This window comes from Branchiostoma floridae, chromosome 15 (genome assembly GCF_000003815.2).
Source record: "Branchiostoma floridae strain S238N-H82 chromosome 15, Bfl_VNyyK, whole genome shotgun sequence".
NCBI lineage: Eukaryota > Metazoa > Chordata > Leptocardii > Amphioxiformes > Branchiostomatidae > Branchiostoma > Branchiostoma floridae.
The window spans coordinates 14719561-14741046 of NC_049993.1; the positions used below are offsets into that span (position 1 = coordinate 14719561).

At 39.0% G+C, this 21486-nt stretch overlaps 3 protein-coding genes and 2 long non-coding RNA genes across 7 annotated transcripts in view; 3 read left to right on the plus strand and 2 right to left on the minus strand.

The window, feature by feature from the left end:
* On the plus strand, nt 1-2820 carry LOC118431697. The gene is made up of 5 exons (XR_004832997.1): nt 1-150; nt 921-1007; nt 1406-1503; nt 2400-2589; nt 2635-2820. It is a non-coding gene; the product is annotated as an uncharacterized LOC118431697 (long non-coding RNA).
* LOC118431695 (ensconsin-like) overlaps nt 1-9053 on the minus strand; it is a 34394-nt gene extending 25341 nt beyond the window's left edge. Inside the window, exon 1 of one of the 3 annotated variants that reach the window (XM_035842956.1) lies at nt 8827-9053. In XM_035842956.1, coding sequence (XP_035698849.1) covers nt 8827-8874 — 48 coding nt within the window. In that variant the 5' untranslated portion in view covers nt 8875-9053. The remainder of the gene's footprint in view (nt 1-8826) is intronic. The other 2 variants (XM_035842952.1, XM_035842954.1) reach the window with 2 other exon arrangements.
* LOC118431699 lies at nt 2422-4284 on the minus strand. The gene is made up of 3 exons (XR_004832999.1): nt 4097-4284; nt 3241-3327; nt 2422-2842 (listed from the first exon to the last, which is right to left on the minus strand). It is a non-coding gene; the product is annotated as an uncharacterized LOC118431699 (long non-coding RNA).
* Nucleotides 9054-11471: 2418 nt separating the features above from the next.
* Nucleotides 11472-13669, plus strand: LOC118432492. Its single transcript, XM_035844078.1, has 3 exons — nt 11472-11768; nt 12385-12593; nt 13190-13669. The coding sequence occupies exons 1-3, from the start codon at nt 11529-11531 to the stop codon at nt 13236-13238; spliced, it is 498 nt and encodes a 165-aa protein (XP_035699971.1). The 5' UTR covers nt 11472-11528; the 3' UTR covers nt 13239-13669.
* Nucleotides 13670-15013: 1344 nt separating this feature from the next.
* LOC118432440 (gastrula zinc finger protein XlCGF57.1-like) lies at nt 15014-17790 on the plus strand. The gene is made up of 2 exons (XM_035844020.1): nt 15014-15106; nt 16232-17790. Exon 2 carries the CDS (start codon nt 16239-16241, stop codon nt 17493-17495), a length of 1257 nt encoding a protein of 418 aa, XP_035699913.1. The 5' UTR covers nt 15014-15106; nt 16232-16238; the 3' UTR covers nt 17496-17790.
* The last annotated feature ends 3696 nt before the right edge of the window (nt 17791-21486 follow it).

The following is a 21486-nucleotide window of genomic DNA, read 5'->3' on the forward strand; positions in this document are numbered from 1 at the left end:
GGCGCTTCTATTTCAGAGGCAACATGGCCACGGTAGAAGGAACACGTGAACGTAAAAAAACACCCGAAAATGCGCATTTTCTTGGTCAGAGCCGCATTTTTCCCCGTAGAAGAGTGGATAAGTGCCTTCGTCATTGAACATCCGACTTAGGTAAGTTAATTCGATCGTTTAAAGACTTTATACAGTTTTTTGTGTGTTCAAATGCAATGCAACAGCTAGACGGAATGTTGTCGAGTGCTTGTATAATTTCGGAATTTTTCGCACGGTTTTTTTTTATTTCTCAGTGGAGGAATACAACGAGATGATGTTTTTTCAGAGCGATGACGTCATTACTGCGAAACAAATACCTGCTGTCTGATGTTGTCTCGTTTGTTGTAGTAACAAAAGTAGGGCATTTTATAATAGAATATATATATATATTTGAAGTGTGCTTCTTTCACAAACATTAGCCAAGTCAATTGCAATCAAAAGAGTCTCCAAATTGAATTTTGAAAGTAGACAGTAACACATCTATAGTTCATGCAGTGCATGGAGGGGAAGTTGCATACATATAATACATGGGACACTATTTTATACAAAACTTTTATACTTCTAATTTTTATGAAAATGTTTGAAATCAGTGCACAGACAGTACTTTGGACTTAAAGCTGTAATATTTTTCTTACTGTAAGTAAGTGTAAGTTTTATTACTAGTACGATTTTAAAAGCTTATGTAAAAAGGTACTAGTACTTGCAGACATTGGATATAAAATCAAAGGTGGTCCGGTTACAATCAATTGGTCTGGTATACTACTGACAAAGAATTGCTCTTCAGATTTCCACTTTGTCAACAACTATGTCATCAGGAAAAAATTATGTAATCCACTATCCCTACCATTGTACCTTGAAGCCATGTTTACCATGTGTTATCTATGTTTAAGGCTTGACAAGTGCTGGGAGAAAATGAAGTACCAGGAATGAGAAGAGGATGACAACTCACACAAGTCCTTATTCAAGGTAGCCCCAAGGTATGTGTGCATATGTATAAATCATTTGTATTTATAATACCCTGCATCTACATGTAGAGACAACTATATTCTGGACATTCTGAGAACTTGTGACAGGTTGCAGGGAATGTTTAATTGTCAGTGTAAATAATAAAGGTCTTAGGAAGTGTGAATAATGAAGACCAACTTGACCAGAACAAAAAATTATAAGCACAGTTGTATATTCCCCAGCTCAGTGAAGTCATATACCACATTAGGTGTGAACATTTTTACAACCTTGTTGACTTTTAATGCAGAAGTTATACTATGCAAGAATGCATTCTGCAAGTAGTTCTTTCATGTGGGCTGCATGTATTTTCACTTCCCATTTACCCAATTTTTGCCTCAGTTTCACAATCTATTTTGTATCTCTACTACAGGCCAGACTATGCTGACAGCATAGCCCAGTCTCCAGCCATGAAAAGCAGAGGTTCACTGTTATCTGGGGAACATGAAATTAGGAATACTTTAGATCCAGGTGAGAATATTCATTTCTTATAGCTATCAATATGTCGTGTAGGTATGTAATGATAATTGTCTATCCAGAGAGAGTTCCACCTTCAATTAAACATTGGATATACAATACAAAAATATGGCTGATCTCCATTTTGACCTTTGCAACACTGCAACCTCAGCACAGACTGAGGGTTTTGATGGCTGCAGTCAAGTTCTCATTAGAATCCTTAGTTTTAGATGAGTGATACATTGTCATAGTGGAATTGGAATGACTCTCATTCATTTATTACCCAAACTTCATTTATATGAATCTTCCCTTGATACAATGGAAGATGCCTACCAACAGAATAAAACAATATGATGGAGATTTGCATTCTTTATTTCTCATCCTAGCTTGCTCTTTTTTGCATAAAGCTAAATTAACTTACTTTCCTTTCTGACATGTTGATTCTGATTTGTTATCAGCAATACTCTCAGTCTGAAGCCAACCTTGTAGGGTGAAACATACCATGCAACGTTTTGTGCATATCCTTTTCCCCAGCCCTGTTGTTTTAGTCCCTTAATTTGATATAGTATGCAGATAAGCTATAATTTCATTTCAGAAACACTATGTTGGTGCTTTTGCCCTTACCTTCTACCTTTCCTTATAGTTGTACTGCTACATGTAATATCTCCTTACTCATACCTTTTACAGGTCAGAGAGACAAGGATGCATCATAATACATTTATGCATATGAATGACAACATTGTTTGCATCCTAGACCTGATCAGATCAATACTAGGTAGCCTTAGAAAATGAGATTTGTCTAAATTAGTGTATGGAATGAAACATACTTGATCTACAGATATCTTTATTCAGACATGTAGCATATTGCAGCATTTAACACAAATCTTCCCCATGTTCTTGCTTGGCTACAGGTCATACTGCTGTCCATGGTGGCTACTAAGAGAGTCCTGTCAGAATGTGGATAGTGTCCAACTCCAACTTCCTCAATGTCCATGCCAGGTTCTGTGATGTCCCAGAGTTGACTCACTAGCTAGATTTTTACATCACCACTGCTAGCTGCAGTTCAGTTTCCCCTAGTAAATGAACTTGTCACCTTGCATGGTTTGTGTGCATTTATGTTAAATACAGACTTAAGATTGGTGACAGTTATTCCACATATCACTGCCTCCTAGCATCATGATATGACAAATGTTCAGACAGTCTGTTGACAGATTAAAAGAGGAATTTTGCTTCTGTGAAGTAACCTTTTTAACTCACTTATCTTGTTGCATTGTATAAATTAGTTCATGATCCTTGTAGAGACTTGTTTTGAATAAAGGATGCAGCATGCAATTTGTTGTCAGCATAGTCTGGCCTGTAGTAGAGATACAAAATAGATTGTGAAACTGAGGCAAACATTGGGTAAATGGGAAGTGAAAATACATGCAGCCCACATGAAAGAACTACTTGCAGAATGCATTCTTGCATAGTATAACTTCTGCATTAAAAGTCAACAAGGTTGTAAATATGTTCACACCTAATGTGGTATATGATTTCACTGAGCTGAGGAATATACAACTGTGCTTATAATTTTTTGTTCTGGTCAAGTTGGTCTTCATTATTCACACTTCCTAAGACCTTTATTATTTACACTGACAATTAAACATTCCCTGCAACCTGTCACAAGTTCTCAGAATGTCCAGAATATAGTTGTCTCTACATGTAGATGCAGGGTATTATAGATACAAATGATTTATACATATGCACACATACCTTGGGGCTACCTTGAATAAGGACTTGTGTGAGTTGTCATCCTCTTCTCATTCCTGGTACTTCATTTTCTCCCAGCACTTGTCAAGCCTTAAACATAGATAACACATGGTAAACATGGCTTCAAGGTACAATGGTAGGGATAGTGGATTACATAATTTTTTCCTGATGACATAGTTGTTGACAAAGTGGAAATCTGAAGAGCAATTCATTGTCAGTAGTATACCAGACCAATTGATTGTAACCGGACCACCTTTGATTTTATATCCAATGTCTGCAAGTACTAGCACCTTTTTACATAAGCTTTTAAAATCGTACCAGTAATAAAACTTACACTTACTTACAGTAAGAAAAATATTACAGCTTTAAGTCCAAAGTACTGTCTGTGCACTGATTTCAAACATTTTCATAAAAATTAGAAGTATAGAAGTTTTGTATAAAATAGTGTCCCATGTATTATATGTATGCAACTTCCCCTCCATGCACTGCATGAACTATGGATGTGTTACTGTCTACTTTCAAAATTCAATTTGGAGACTCTTTTGATTGCAATTGACTTGGCTAATGTTTGTGAAAGAAGCACACTTCAAATATATATATATATTCTATTATAAAATGCCCTACTTTTGTTACTACAACAAACGAGACAACATCAGACAGCAGGTATTTGTTTCGCAGTAATGACGTCATCGCTCTGAAAAACATCATCTCGTTGTATTCCTCCACAGAGAAATAAAAAAAAACCGTGCGAAAAATTCCGAAATTATACAAGCACTCGACAACATTCCGTCTAGCTGTTGCATTGCATTTGGACACACAAAAAACTGTATAAAGTCTTTAAACGATCGAATTAACTTACCTAAGTCGGATGTTCAATGACGAAGGCACTCATCCACTCTTCTACGGGGAAAAATGCGGCTCTGACCAAGAAAATGCGCATTTTCGGGTGTTTTTTTACGTTCACGTGTTCCTTCTACCGTGGCCATGTTGCCTGTGAAATATGAAGCGACTGTGACCCGGATATGCATGCCTGCACGGGGCTCAAAGTCAGCGTGCACTATTGCGCAATCAGCCGGCTCACGTGGATCGGCGGCGGGCGGGGGATCGTGTTCTATGCCTAGTAGAACCCACGTTCGAACTAAGTGATCGAATTCAGGGCCTTTGAAACAGCCGTGTTGTATACTTGAGGCCGTCGAGGAATAAAGGAAAATTCTTTCTCGCGCAACTTGGAAGACCTATCCCGTTGCGGCGCCATGTAACCTTGTAGCGTATATTCCTTGCGCTAGACCTCGCAACCAACTAAAATGAGTCTCTCTGCTGCTACGGTTTTATTTGCTCCTGCGAATAACAGAACCTGTGTTTCTATGACACAAGTGGCCACTGTTGTAACAGTTATTTTAGGTGAGATGCTTTCCCTGTAGCTGAACCACTTACAATTAGTTACTTTCACTGTCTATTGTACCTTGTTATTTTATGGTATGCAGAACTAATGAATGTTTTCCTTTCCCTTTGAACCTGTGAAAGTGAAAAATTTATTGAACTTAAACATTGTTACATTTCTGACGCAAGTGCGAAAAAAAAGTTACAAAGGAATCAAAAATAGCACTCAAAATCTGTCACTTTGAATGAGTGTAGGCACCTTTAGTTAGCCTTGTCCTCATTGGTCTTTTGTCTAAAAAACAAGCAATTCCATTGGTCTAGCCTACCAAGTCATGTTGTCTATAAAATTGCTTGGACATCAAAGCTAAGTTTCAACTAATGACATATCTATGATTTGTGAAAGTTTGGGAATATTCCCTTCAACAAATACACTAAAAATTCAGGTCTGGCCAAAAATCAATCACTGTTCTTATATTGATGATTATTAGGCCTAAAAACAAGGAAAAGTTTCCAACACTGACAGAACATGACAGAAAAAAAATTGCTGAAAGTTGCTGACACGTGTACAACAATAACAAAACTGGCAGATGTTTCGTGTCCTCCAAACTAAAGTCATAATTACATGTACCTTTTTAACCCATAAGATAGGAGGTGAACTAAAGGAGCTAGACAACAAAGGCCAATCAATGGACAGGACACATCCTAGCCTCCAGGCACGAGGGTCATTACCCAGCAACCAAGTAAACAGTGCTTTCATAGGTCAAACAAGTAGAGAATCCCTTAATATGACGGTTAATATGAAGACAACTCCACATATCTTACAGCATAAATCTAACAGCCTTCAAGAAATATTCAGAGTAACTTACTGACTTCTACCAATTGTTCTTAAAGTGTTGCAATTGATGCCTTAATTTCTCTTAAAAAAACAGTAATTCAATTGGGTTGCACTTAATGTAATTTTTGCCAAACACTAGTCCTATAAGCCTTTAATGCCATTCTCATCTTTCTAAGATTTACCTCAAATTGTACCCCCAAAAAGGTGAGATCATGATGTCAATTAGTGAACGATTTCTATCGGCTTTTCCAAGATAAGGCCATCAAAATTTTACTTGTTGCTTCACAGACTATTGAAATTGAAATATTATTGTGAAAATAAAGTCTCAGAGCTGTAACAAAATTGGTTTGCACAGTTTGAGGGAGCACTATTCAATGCAAAAAAGATACAAGTTTTTCTGTTTTCTTTTCTTGACCGCTTGTTAACTTTTTATTGAAGAATATCCAAGAAGCAAGGTTCCCGGAATTACGACTCGACAATTACCACAACCTAGTCTAACTAAATTAACATCAATTGTTGAAAACCATTTCTCATTCATTGATTTTCTATCTCTAATGCCATGTAAGCAAACATAATGACTGACTCTGACATACCACGAATCACCTTTTCATATACCGCCACCTAAGCCTTAAGTAAACCAGACGGACTGGTAATTACAACTTAAAATGTACTGAGGTCTTTTGTTATATTGTCACATTTGCTTATTGATTCAAGTATCTTTCTGATCTGGAGAGAAAAAAGGTCATGTATTGTCATTTCGTTTCTAGAAAAAATTACTCTGAAATAGACTGAAATTATTATTTGGTTTGTAACATTTCTTTAAATGCCACTTTTATTATTCACTAACCATTCTATTCCATTTAATGCATTCTTTCGGTGCCTAAGCTCATAACCAATTGTCTTCTATTATGAACCATAGACATTAATGCAATCAAATTTTTCTGACCTCCTGCTAAGAAAAAAATTATAGAAATACTACAGTAACTGTACATGAAAAGAATCTTACATCAAGACATTGGACTCTACATAAATCAATTGAAACCCATTGTTTAACTATGACAAATATAGGTGTGCAAAACATACCATTGGTCCCATTACTATCTAAACTGCGTGCTTGACTTTTGGTGACCGCTGCGTCACAACGTCACAGCAAGGGGATAAAGATCAAAACTAACCAATGAAAGTTGTCCGTCTGTATGCTTTACAACACAGAACTGGAATTTTATCAATAAATCTATAAAATTGTGGATGTTTTTCGTGTGATGACTTTGACACAATAGCTACGTTACTCGCTAATAGGGTACAAGGGTATGTATTATAAAGTTTGCCCTACGTGTTCGGATAAGAGAAGTGCAAGTTCTGCCATTGTTTATACAATATGTGCACGGTCACACTGCACTGGAACACCAAACACTGTGTGTTAGTCTTGGGACTGAGTTAAAGAACTGCTCAGTTGAGCAAATCTTGCCAAACTTGGGAGATCCACGTACATACAAACAGAAATGACTTCCATGGATTTGACCTGTATATGTGTACATTTTATATGTCAGTAGTACAGTAAATAAAATATATCTATTTGCATTGGTTTACATTCATAACTTGATGTTTTTTCTTCATTCCACAGTCATACTGGCTCAATGATCTTGCAGAGTTTTACTGTAAATAGTATACTGTACGTTTTGTGCTTGCAGTTTTGGTGATGAACCCTTACCTTACCGGTATTTATTTTCTACTCCAGATCCCAACCTAACAACAAATCCATAGCTCCACAACTAGAAAAGGAACTGAGCTAAAACATTACAGCTTATTAGTTAGTCAGGACAAGATTTCGAACCACTAATTGGTGATATCTCCATAAGCCTAATCTTATCTGTATTGGATCACCCATTTTATTTGTCACCTGGGCAACTCCCAGCCATGCAGGTAAATATGCAGACGGTGTGTCGGACAAAGTACGTAAGACAGCCTTTGAAGCATATAAAGAATACACTAATGATAATCTCTAAGCAGACGTAGGGTATGCTTCAGTGTTTTACGCACATCTTTTGGTGGCTTTTTTATTGGATAGTGAGGAAGAGTGAAAAATGCAGAAGTTCTAGTGCCGTAGTGGTGTGGAAAGTCTCAAAAACACAATACAAACTGTCACATCTACTTGGAGATTAGAAGTCAGAACTTATTATAGTTGTCATTTATAAAAGTCTGTTTCTAAAAGAAATGGGTTAAGATAAATCAGGAATTTACAATTACAGGCCTGGCACATTGTTCCAAATCTTATGGCAATATTCTAGAATTGATAAAGTTTTTCTGTTTTCACACATTGAAAAATGTTTTTCGAATAATTGCTATGATATTTTTCATGGCCTTTTTCCTCATTGTAACAACAAATACTATGAAATTCAGAATACAAAACCTTAAAGGATATGGAGGGGTGACCAGTCTCCTATTTCTGTGTCTTAGATATCATTTATGTCCCATTCAAAAATACACTGACACTGTTGCTCTTTCTATACTAGTCGGTACAACGTTACCTATGGTAAAACGTTTCCACAATGGAATTAATACAAGATGCAAGTTTCAGTCCTAAAGTAAAGATATCTATCTTAGATTGATTTTGACAAGTGTTCGGTGTTGTCCCACAACAAAAATATGACTGTGATCTGGTGGCTCTTTTGTTGTTGCGCAGCGGTTTTGTATCATAAATGTTAAGTTCTAAAATTTTGCACAGATTTTGTTCTAGATTGTTAAAAAAGACATTACGTGCAATGCTAACGTTACTGTCACCAAGAAATCAGTAAAACTACTGAACAGTGAGTAAAAACTATTAGTACAGACTAGCTTATACTTTTATAGTATCATGCCCAGGAGTCCAGTTGTGCCAAATATTTGGGCTTAGTTGTGGTAAACTTGTGGCTAGTGTACATAAACACCATTTCTGCATCGTCAAACACCAAATCAGGGGTCTTCATATACATTTCTCTTATCATAACCCAACTAAACAATACTTGCATTATACAATCTTAAAGAATTAAAGCATTCTAAAACGCAGTCTTGAGTACAGTCTGAACTCTTCTATTCAACCGGAAGTCACAGATGTTTCGAGAAAATACAGTACATTTCCAAAACAAAATACATTCTAGAACTCAGTAATATTAAAAGCCACCTGTTGCAAATAATCCAATAAAAAGCAATGCCGGCAACACCTGTGAATTGAAACCCTTGTTTGTGAAACTGATCGCCCTCCTGTTCATGACACCATACACAAGGCCTTCGCCATATTGTCTAGTATGTTCAGTGGCGCTGATTTTTGTTCTACCGACCCTCTCGAAGTCAAGTGCCGTACTAAAACTAAATCCCACCGCTACTTCAAAACTCACCTGTTCGGAGGGAGGTCGCGAGGGCAACCGAGGGTCTTGGTAGCTCATCTCGGTGTTGAGAAGCCCGTGTTAACTTGGTTTCCGAGCGGCCGGCATGATCCAATGGCATCGGTTTTCCCCGTGATCGAGTTAGTGAGAAGGTGTCGGGCCGAAGGTTTTTGTCCCCCCCTGCTGATGGGGTCAGTTTTCCCTGTTGTCAGGGGCAACGGGTCACGTGAGATAGGCGTGTTCTAATAGCTCCGAGCAGATGTGTGCGGGCTTCTCAGGTCTTTTATACGCGTTTTAACTTTGCTGTAGTAAAAATTATTTATCGTTTCCGTAACTGAGTTTTAGTGTGAGTCGGGCCGAAGTTGGTAGTCAGGGGCAACAGGTCACGTGACACATGGAACAGGGCATGTGCTTCAAGCAGATGTATGAGGGGTTTATCTTGGTTTTCGCACCTCTTTTTACGTGTTACAAGTTTGCGATAGCAAAATCTATATTGAATTTTGTGGCATGCATGATGAGTCAGGTTTCCTTGTTCTCATGGCAACGGGTCACGTGACCTGTTGGACATTTCTTGCTAAGTTGGGCGTTTGTGTGACTACTAAGCAGATGTTTGGCTTGTTTTTCTCACCTCTTTATACGTGTTTTAAGTTTGCAATAACAGTGATTTCAGTAGTGTTCATGTTGTTTCGACAAGAGTCAAACCGAAAATTCCTAATAGACAAATAAAACGAGTTGAAGTATAAACAAAGACAGGACGAAGCCTTCGAGATTAGTACGGTAGAGTTACTATTTTCTCGTTCATTGTTCCCCAAAACGTTAAACAAATTTACAGGGATTAGTTAATTACCATTTTTATTGCCCCTAGATGCAAAAAAAACCTGTGCGGCATAGAAAGAATAAAAACATGACGTTTTTACTTCTCTGCCAGTGTATGATGATAAACTTGTTGAGCTGTTTTGCGGTGACTTGTGTGATCTTGTTTTTGTGACGCTTTTGAACGGTTTGAAGTCAACGTTTAAGGCAACAAGAACTCGCAACAGGAGAAAGTTATGCGATAATACGATACACGTGAAATATTGTATAGAAGATTGTGTCAACAATTCAGAGTGTCCACTTGGTTGATAGTGCGTTTAGTGTCAGTTTTGTGAGTAGATGCAGCTTAGTACTTCGGCCTCTCTTTCTGGAGCTCTAGAAACAAGATTGTAAAAGACTTGTCTTACACAGCTTGTATTTTTCGTACAAAACTTGCGAATATTAACCGGCTATGTTGACAAACAAGTAAACAAACAACAAATAGTCATGGCATTAACTTTTTAGTATAACGAAGTCTTGTTGATAATGATTTGGGTTATTTCAAACATGACAGTATTGCAGCGAACAAGATACACATATACATTGTTAGCTGAATTGCACGATGGAGATACAATAAAATAAACACACGGACAATAACAAATGCATTTACTAAAAAATCGACAATGTCTGAAATATATACTAAGGTCTACGGTATGTATTGCTATTGTGTACTTTTTACAATAGCTTGAAATGATTGTAACCATTCGAATAAATTTTACGTATTTTCGTTTCTTCATAAAGAAGCTAGATATGATAAATGTAATGGAATGATCTAACTTGACCTTCAACTTGCAATGGAAACGTTGCAACCTTGGAGACAAAACACGTTCTAGAATATGTCCCCTGTGATTCAACTATACACGCACACCCTTACATCTTTAACACTATTAACCATATACACAAGTACGTCCGTTATGGTTACACTACTATATACAATACCTAATTGTCCGGAACCCATGCAAAATTGATGCTATTCAACGTCCCTGGGTGGAAATGTTATACAAAGAACTGAACAAAGAAACTTTTACCTTCGCGGTTGAACAGAGTATGATAAAAACATGACGACCATAGACACGATCGTTTAACATGAAATGTACAGACATTGATACAAGAATGAATCACGTAGTCATAAAAACGTTTCTTTTTGTGTTGTATCACGCTATATGCTTTGTACCTTTGTACAAGTTGAGTGAACTATGTCGGCCTAACAATATCAAACAGACAGCATTTAAATCATGTCTTATTTCAATAATATTTAGGCAGTTTGTATAACATCTTATTCTTAAAGTACAGATAAGGCTCTGACTTTTCTCATGTATTTTTATATGCTTTGTAGGACTTTCTATTTTGTCAGGTTCCCTAGCTTTTTTTCTGCCCAAATCACATGAAAGACGAAAAAGCCTAACCTCTATTTGGAAAACACAACTTGATACGATTTTTAACTGTGTTCAACTCTTTTCAGTAGCTAAAATAACCGGAAAGGCAATTAAATAGCTTCTATCAGTTTGACGTAAGTTTATGACGTGTTTTGAAACGCCTCGCAAAGAACAGAAACATTATTACTAAAGCCTACTACAATGGCTTGCTATCCGAAGGTGTGCCCCCAGGCTTCTGTAAACTAACGTTTAAAGAATTTGAATGTTTTCTCTTCTACGCTAATGACATTTCTTTAACTATTCCTTGTAATTGTAACGTAATTTGATCGCAAGGCCACATGTGTAAAGAATTCCGCACTTGCAATGCTGTAGCCCCAGGTAACCCCATACAAGCACACACGTTCCAAAATCCACACCAAACAATGGCACCCCAAGTGACGTCGCGTCCGTAGTAACCTGCATAGCAACGAAGCTCAGTGAACCAACATGGCGGCCCCGAGTATCTACAACGGAGCATTCGGCGCGTTTAAGTACAACTATAGCCGGCACGGGGCTAGCGGAGCGCCTGACAAGACTGTTTGGGTGACAAGGGCGTACGACCCAAACGATTTGCGTAGCAAGTCGGTGCCTTCAATGCCCGTGCCCCGGCACAAGCCGCTTCAGTTAGACCGGCTACCGGGGGCACCCCCGTACTGGGTCCAACCTAGCGAAGTGTCACTGAGAAAGGTTAGTTTGGGTGTCATTTTCATCTTTTTATACAGTCTGAAATTTGTATATGTGTGGTACGGATTCACATATAAAACAGTCGGGTAAAAAAAATCATTGTTCATAGTTAAATTAACCTCTAAATTTGAGAACACCTGATTGTTTACATGTGTGTCGGGCTATTTTCAAACGATAAGGACATCTTATGAGCTCGGAACAGAAGTATAAGGCAAATGTAGAGCTAGGAAGCAAGAAGTGTTTGAAGTTTTCATCTACAAGTCCATTTGAATCGGAAATAGCCCTGTAGTTTCGCACGATTCACTGTCAGCAAAAACTAGTTTGACGAGTCATTGTTATCGACAGGTGGTTGGAGCAGCAGCGACATCTAACGGGCATTTTGCACATTGCACAGTCTCCGCTAAAAGTGCATACCAACTTCACAAATAAATAACGTGTGTTGTCACTGTATAAATCGCGCCTACGTTGATTATGATGTAGAAATGTGTTTGTATTTTCGGTGACTCAACCGTTAGCGTCTCTGTCTTACAATAGTCACGGTCATGGTATGCATTTTTAAATTTTTACTAAAAATTTTCTGAAAACGCGCGAATAAACATCATTCATCTATCATTTAAAGGTCACGAGAGCCACCGAAGAAACCGCCCCTTACGTGTCCACCACCAGCACTCGGTGCGAGGAATGGTCGACCCTGAGACAAATGCTGCCGTCCCGGGGCAGACCTCTCCGTAACGGGCCTCCTGATTGGGGCACGGCCATGGCCGATCCGCCAAACATGACGTCATCTCAACAGAGGAGATTCCCGATCATCAACAGCTCAATGACAAGGTCAGTTGTCTTATATGTATTTCCAAAACGAGATATCAAAACTGTTAGTTCCGCTGCTGTACGGGAGAAAGTCGCTAGGAGGTCCATTATCGCAACTTGACCTTCGTCATCTCGATTCCTACCAACCTCCCAAAATTGTCATAGTGATCTATCCACGTCTTAACTTATACAGTCAAGAAAAGTATGCACTGTTCTGTTTTGCTTTTCGATCCATGGGTCATGCCATAATGACCGGTGACTTCATGGTTTGGCCATCTTGTTTTTCTCTAGATGGTGACGATATACTTTCCAAGCAGAAATTAGGCTCCGGCTGTTTTTTTAAACGTTTTTTTAGTCGTTTTTAACGGGCTTTCTATTTTGTATTGTACCTTGTATTGTCAAAACCTGGCTTGCGGACTTCAAGAAACAATACAAATAGAATATCCGTTAAAAACGACTAAAAAAAACGTAATAAACAGCCGGAGCCTAACCTCTGCTTGGATAGTAGTGACGATAATCATTTTGCAAAATTATTTTAAACATTTAAAACAATCTGTTGTACATTATAACTTTCACAAACAACTGACTATATTATAATCATCTTCATTTTATTACAGATTTGCAGATGACATGTTCCTGACCAACCGACTTTTCAAGCTTCATTAACCAGGATCCCTTGCGAGCAAAGACCGCATGCGAATGAGATACCGTACCTGCCCGCTTGCTGCTATGTACATGTGTACTAATAGACACTGATTGCTGTTAATAGTGTAAATGTTTCAAATAAGCTAAACTGACACTTAACAAAGACATATCTAGTGTGATTATATGGTGTACGTTTTGAGTTTGGTCATTCAAGTTATCGTACATAGAGATACATTATTTTGTAGCAAATATAAATACGTGCTTTAAACATAAATTGAGATGTGTTTATATATTTTAAAGTTTGATTTGTACTTTGGTAATCAATTTGCATATTAGCCATACATGTACATTATGAAAACAAAGACGATGTTTTGTTCTTGCTGTGTGAAGTCATACAAAGAATGCACTGAAATAAAATAAACCAACGACTTAACGTTGGTGTACGTATCTTATCATTCTGCTGTGTATTGCTGAGAAATATTGTATTACAATGTCTGCAGGCGTGAGGCCGACTGTTCACGGGTTTAGCCTGACTAGAATCGCGCTCCTAGCGGCTAGTCCTACAGTTGCAGCCAACTATACTAGGATGTTGTCATTAACCCCAGACAGCTAGCGAGAGATTGTGCAAACATAGGCTAGTCATGGGTTAGATATCTGGCATTTCTAGCTAGGCCTTGTGCCCTTAGGAAAAGCACTTTAAAGGACCGTTCTCCATTTACCCAGACGTAAAAATGGGTTCCAAATTTCTATTGATGAGACAAAGGGCAGAAATAAAAGAAGAAGGTTGGGAGTTCCAATACCATACCCTAGACACAGCGGATAACAACTGACTGATCTGTACGGCCTCAAAGAGCTATGGGACTACCTTTACCTTCTCCAGGCCACAGCAAGTACATTTTCCCCCATCATTTCAGACAAAAGACAAGAATTTTTGCCGCGCAAGCTTGCCTTTCCGGCTTCAGGGCTGCAGTTCGTCCTGCAGACAGGATGTGTCCAGATCGCTTGAGAGCGCCCTTGTGTCGTGGCCCTTTTTTTTAAAATACATGTATTAGGCAATGTTTCTTCGGGATAGTTAGTGCAGGTAAGTGTTTGAATATGAATCCTTTGATTAAAAAAAAAGACAAACTAAATGCTATCCAAAATCAGGTTTTATTTCGACTATTATTAGCAGGCTCTCTTTGCCTTTTTTTTGGGGGGGGGGGGGTCATACTACACATTTGCTGGCCCTTTCTTTTTGTACTGGGTTGCTTGTGCCATTGGCTCAGATAAGCCTATACAGGGCCTACCCTTGTGCAGGGGGCCAAAGTACAAAACCAATATCTTAGCAAACACTTGTATGTCTGGACTAACATTTGGGCAATAAGCTTTATATCTTGACTGGCAAGTCTATATCTTGACTAGCCCAGCAAACCCCATTTTAAAGACAAAACGAGGGATAAAATGGTCGTTTCTTCTTAGAAACATCAAAATAAGAACTGTGATAGCGGCTATGAGGCAGCTTCTGACAGACCGCGATCATTGAAGCTTCAACCGCCAAGCTTCATCTGGTAAGAAACTAACCCAGAACACTTATCGAGAAAAACAGAGGTATCCCGTTCTGATTGGCTTAGAAAATACGAGCAGTATTGAAGATGCATTCCGCAACTAGCTAACGACAAAAAGTCGTGCTTCTTCCTTATCCTGAGGTTCACTTTATCTTTCGTTCTGTGAGTGTAGACAGAATGTTGTACGCACTAAATGGGTAAGAAGGCAGAAAATGACATTTGACCCCTCACTACAAGTCACTTTTCACCCCTTGCTGCTCCTGCCTGACGTGTACCGTGACTTGCTGGAGGATTGCTTGATTATTTTGCTGATAGTGTGAGGGTAAAAATCAACGCTCGAAGCAGGTAAGAGTAACATATCATTTTTATGAATGCGTTTGAATGAACTATGTATGAGGTACAAGTCATTTTTTATGGTTAGGCCTTTAATAGGGTGGTAAAACCACAAGTCAAATCTCTGGATGCGGATGCGTTTCTAGAATTAAAAACGTTGATTGAAACAATTCTTGTCCTCGGAAATGTTTGCCCAGTCAGGAGAATTTTTGTGATAGGAGGGACAGGTTGGGTCTAAGTTATCCCGTTTCGGTTAAAATTTGTTCTGTTCACCAGTTTAGTTGGCGTAAGGACAGATCTGAGTTATTGGGCTCAGCGGATGGATACAAGAGGAAAACTAGGTCACCTTTGTTTTATCAAGGCTATATATAACCTGTTTGGTTGAGCTAGGTCAACTTTGTTTGACGTTAAGGCGAGCTTTGTTTACTTTCGACAGCTGTGCGGGTCGTTTGGGCAGATGACCCCCCCGTTTTTTTTCTTGCACTGTTATAAAGTAAGCCCATGTGAGATTGTGTGTCTTTCTAGTGGAGAAGAATTCGTGACATTGAAATAAGGTACTTTTACAAGGTCTTGTCCACGTTGTTTTAGTGCCTCTTATGCTAGTGTACTAGTAAGGATCATTTCTCCTTCCCTGTCTCTCGCCCCGCAGTTGGTCAAAGAAGGGAGACCCTGACGAGAGTTGCTCTCAATGTGTGCATTTTGAAGGTAGATTTTTTTTGGTCTGTAGGAATTCCTATTTATATGACGGACCACAAGGGTACTATCTACAAAATATACCCCCCCCCCCCAAAAAAAGTCGACTCATTATACTACCATATAGCAATTCTTAGCCGGAGCCTAACCTCTCCTTGCAGAGTAAGACAATGCATAAGAATTGCTAATATAATGAGTCGACTTTGAGGGGGGGGGGGGGGGCGAGGGGGGGGATATTTTGTAGATAGTACCCTTGTGGTCATTCATAATATTTGTTGGACCAATATATGTTTTGTAATTGCAAAATCACACTAAACAAAACAAAACAAAGAGAAAAAGCATATTGGGCTAGGCCATGTAAAGGTAAACATTATTTGTTTGCTTGCAATTATCTAGTTTTGCTTGGTCTATTTCTTCTTTTCTGATATGTTTCTATTCCGTTAGGTTCGACATGGCAGAGGCAGGTAATAGGTTTCCTACTGCTGTTCTCCAAAACTTCGGTGATGAATCTCCTACTGAAGTTATGTGTGGCCGGGATGTAAGCGAAGCCAAAGACCAGCCAAAAGCGAGCAAAGCCAGTTTGGTCAGTCAACCAAAATTAAAGACTTGGGGGAAACCCTACATGTGTGGTGAATGTGGGTACAGCACAGGTCGGCAATCTAATTTATCCAGACACATGAGAACACACACAGGTGAAAAGCCCTACAAGTGTGACCAATGTGACTATTCTGCTGCACAGAAGTCAGCCTTGAACCAACATCTAGCCATGCACACTGGTGAAAAGCCTTACATGTGTGGGGAATGTGGGTACAGGGCAACTCGAAAGTGTGACTTATCCAAACATATGAGAACTCATACTGGTGAAAAACCCTACAAGTGTGACAAGTGTGATTATTCTGCTGCACAGAAATCCACATTGGACAGCCACCACCTTGCAACACACTCTGTTACGAAACCCTATATCTGTGGAGAGTGTGGATACAGGACAGCTGATAGGCGTCACCTAACCAGACATGTAAAAATCCATACTGGTGAAAAACCATACAAGTGTGACCAGTGTGATTATTCTGCAGTACTGAAACATCATTTGGACATCCATCTTGCAAAACACATCGGCGACAAGCCCTTTATGTGTGGGGAATGTGGGTACAGGACAAATCAAAAGTGTCACTTATCCAACCACATGAGAACCCACACTGGTGAAAAACCCTACAAGTGTGACCAGTGTGACTATTCTGCAGCACAGAAATGCTCCTTGGACGTACATCTAGCAAAACACAGCGGTGAGAAACCGTACATGTGCGGGGAGTGTGGGTACAGGACAGCTGACAAGCGTCACCTAAACAGACATATGAGAATTCATACCGGTGAAAAACCCTACAAATGTGACCAGTGTGATTATTCTGCTGCACGGAAACATCTTTTGGACATTCATTCCGCAAAGCACACCGGCGACAAACCCTACATGTGTGGGGAATGTGGGTACAGAACAACTCAAAAGTGTGATTTATCCAAACATATGAGAACCCATACTGTTGATAAACCCTACAAGTGTGCCCACTGTGACTATTCTGCAGCACAGAAATCCACATTGGACAATCATCTAGCAAAACACAGCGGTGTGAAACCATTTATGTGCGGGAAGTGTGGGTACAGGACAGCGCAAAGGTCTAACTTATCCCGACATATGAGAATTCATAACAGTTAGAAAAACCATACTGTAACACCTGTGTTTTGCCGCTCCAAACAAAGTCTATTTCTGCTGGCTTGAGGTTTAACATAAATATTATCATTGTGAGTACATGTTTTTAGCAGCTGTGAAAAAAATAGTTTTTCATGTACAGTAGCTAAACACACCACTTGAAAACAATAGCTCGAAATGTCTTATCATGATAGGTGCACCTCACCTGATAATTTAGGGTAAGCAAGCAATACAAAAAAGGTTTTATCGATTTTTTCTGATACTTAAGTTTTAAGAAGAATCTTTATGCTGCTGTACAATAGTACCTTACCCTTTAGACTAAAATAATATCTAGGTGCACGCGTAGTCAAAATGTAGGTGCACAGCTCCAAGTTCTGCAAAAGGCTTAGATCAAAAGTGGAATGAGTCTGACAATGAAAATTATTGCCATGGCGACAGTATATTTGTATTAATGGTTGTATTAATCTGTCTTCTATCCTTTAGCCCTGCTGTAAGATTGTTTTACACGATGAATGTTTGTAGGGCATTGCTGGTAACAAAAAAGGGCTATCTCTTCTGACGAGTGACAAGCGTTTACAAATCAAATCTTAGTAGATTTCCATGTTAGCGTAGTTAAGTTATCGCTTAATAACATTGTTTTATTGCCAGATATGATGTATTCACATATTAAAGGCTGACAAGTGTGGTGTCATTTACCACATTCATTGCCAAGGCCAAAACATCCGTGGCCCTTGTCAGGAATCCTACGTAGGTGAAACTAGCCGCGCTCTCAGAACCAGGTTTCTAGAGCATAGACGGCCCAGCTCAGTCAAAAGGCTAAATATTTGCACCTTAAAATCAAGAAGAGAATTGCTATGTCTTAAGTTTGCGAAATCCATGTTTAATTCTCCCACTTTTCGAAGCTGGTTTCCTGCTACACGTAACGAAGTTCACAACAGAGATTTAAAACGAGGGCTCGAGCTCAGCATACCTTTTGCCAGATATGATAGGTACAAAAACAGTGCTATTCCATACTTGTCCGCACTCTTAAATACTGATTTATAGCCTGTTTTTAATGTCTTATTACCACTACATGGAAATGTTGATTGCTGGTAATGTTTGCCTTGGCGTGGACCGGCTATTGTTAATATGTTATGTTGTATATATCAGGATTTTTTTAAAGACTGAGACTAACTTAATTCAGCCATGTTTACAGCAATGTATAACAGGCTGCAACGTTGTTTCAGTATGTCCTTGTATGTATATGTATATATGTATGTATGTATGAATAAACCATTGATATAAAACATCGGAGGTGTCGCAACACATCCATATAGAATCTCCGGTACACTCTGTGGATTTCGACAAGGTGAAGATACTTCATTTCGCACAGGATTACTTTCTCAGGGGAGTGAAAGAGGCTATTTACATCAGAGCCCATCAACCTTCCCTTAACCGAGACGGGGGCCGATGCCGAGTGTCAAAAACCTTTGACCCTTTACTGACGTCACACTTCCGTTCCGGAAGTGCGACTTAGGTTTTTGGGTCATTACAACTTAAGAAGGATCAGAGGACTGATCGAAAGCTTGTTGGTAAGCGCTTAATTTTGTGTACGGATATAAAGTCTGAAAAATTGTATTATGTTAAAAAGTAGATAAAGATAATTTCCTCAAACTTTAGGTAGGCTATCCGAGCAGTGACTTTGTACCGACATTAGAAAATTTTGAGCGTCAATCTGAGTAACAGGTACAAGTGAACAGTCAATGTAACGTAAAATGAAAAGCTTGATGCTTATTTACTAAGCTATACAGTATATACTATATATTAGTATATGTAATTGTAAATTGATGAATAATCTAAATCTCTGTTGAAAATATAGAAATCAACGATGCTTGTGTATTTCAGATTAATATGAAATGTACTTTCTACGACTATTACATAATGTAGTAGTAGATGTTTGTAATAACAGGTATATGTAATAAGTGCTATGGAGTTAAGTTATATAGATATATGCTCATTTATAGCAAGAGGAAAGTAAGGTTATTAAAATTATGGCTCACATTATGTTTTTTATATGTGGAAGCGTTGCGATTTATTGTGTCGACCATAAGAGGCGAAATCTTGTATTATCACGTGATTTGACAATAACTTGTAGTTAGTTGTAGTTAAATGAAACATTTGCAAACCTAAGAAATGCGGTTTCGTGCAGAAAAATACAAAAAAAAATCTGTCTGTATCACTTGACATGAGCTTCCCTCCCCTAAGAATGATTAAAGTAGACCTGCCCAACCTCTTCGTCTGTAGACGTGGGCTGAGGTTTTGGAGTGGGTGGAATATACATATTCGTATGTATGGTTAAACTTTATTTCGATCCCACATTGACTACATGCTGGAGAGCTAAATCACGTGGATGGCCAGTTGAGACGGTAAGGATATCCAGTTTTCTTGTTTTTCACTCACTCACTCACTCTCACTCACACACACTCACTCACTCACTCACTCACTCACTCACTCACTCACTTACTCACTCACTCACTCACTCACTCACTCACTCAGGTACGCATGCTCCGGGAAGGAGCGTAGCACCTGCACAGATGGTTCTCCATGTAGGTCTTTGGTATCCAAACACTACAGGTAAAGAAAAAGTAATCTATGGGCGATTTCTGGATACAAAAAAGGCATATGACACAGTATGGATACAAGGAATGCTGTACAAAGTGTACCGAGGATGAGTGCATAAAAGCTCTCACAGGATGGATGAAATTACGTACAAGAAAGAAAGACCAAAAATCTAGAAAGTTTGACAGGTAGTGGCAACTCCTCTAAAGTGCAGACAGAACGTGCTGTACAGGGTTATTTTTCTTTACTTTTCAATAACAGATGATATTCTTACTGGGTGTAAGATTTTCTAATGTCAAGTCACAGTGGATAAAAGCACCTTGCACTGGTGCAAGTTTGGTCTGAGAGTGCTTGAACCACACCAAATTTACATGCACAAACTTTTATATGCATTTGGTATTTGAGCTCTGAGCACCTAAACGTAAATGGCTTGTTATTCTAGACCATGTGAAGCTAAACGTTATTTGTTTGCTTTAAAACGTAAAAACGTATCTATCTTCTTTTAATTGGTCAATTTCTTCAATTCCGTTAGATTCAACATGGCAGAAGCATGCAAAGGGTCACCTGCTGCTCCGCAGAACTTCGGTGATGGGTCTCCTACTGCTGTTCCCCAGAACTTCGGTGATGGGTCTCCTAATGGATTTCTGTGCGACCGGAATGGAAGTAAAACCCGTGACCAGCCTACAGCGAGCAAAAACAGTTTGGTCAGTCACCTCAAATCAACCACCGGTGAGAAACCCTACATGTGTGGTGAGTGTGGGTACAGGACAGCTCGGAAGTCTCACTTATCCCAACATATGAGAATTCACACAGGGGAAAAACCCTACATGTGTGGTTAGTGTGGGTACAGAACAGCATTTAAGTGGTACTTATCCCGACACATGAGAACACACACAGGGGAAAAACCATTCAAGTGCGACCAGTGTGACTATTCTGCTGGACGCACATATAGTTTGGACCAGCATCTAGCCAAACACACTGGTGATAAGCCCTACATGTGTGGGGAGTGTGGGTACAGGACAGCTCGGAAGTCAGATTTTATGATCCACACATATGAGGACTCACACTGGTGAAAGGCCCTACAAGTGTGACCAGTGTGATTATTCTGCTGCAGCAAAATCTACTTTGCACAGGCATCTAGCAAAGCACACTGGTAAAGAAGCCCTACATGTGTGGGGAGTGTCACGGGTTACAGGACAGCTTGGAAGTCTAATTTATCTGAACATATGAGAACTCATACCGGGAAACACTGTGATGCTTAATCAAACGCTTATTTACTAGTGCTAACCTGTACAGTATACACCATATATCAGTATATATAGTAGTTTAGTTATGGTTATGCTAAACCTATGTTGAACATTATTGAAAAATAAAATGATGCTTGTGTAACATGAAACAT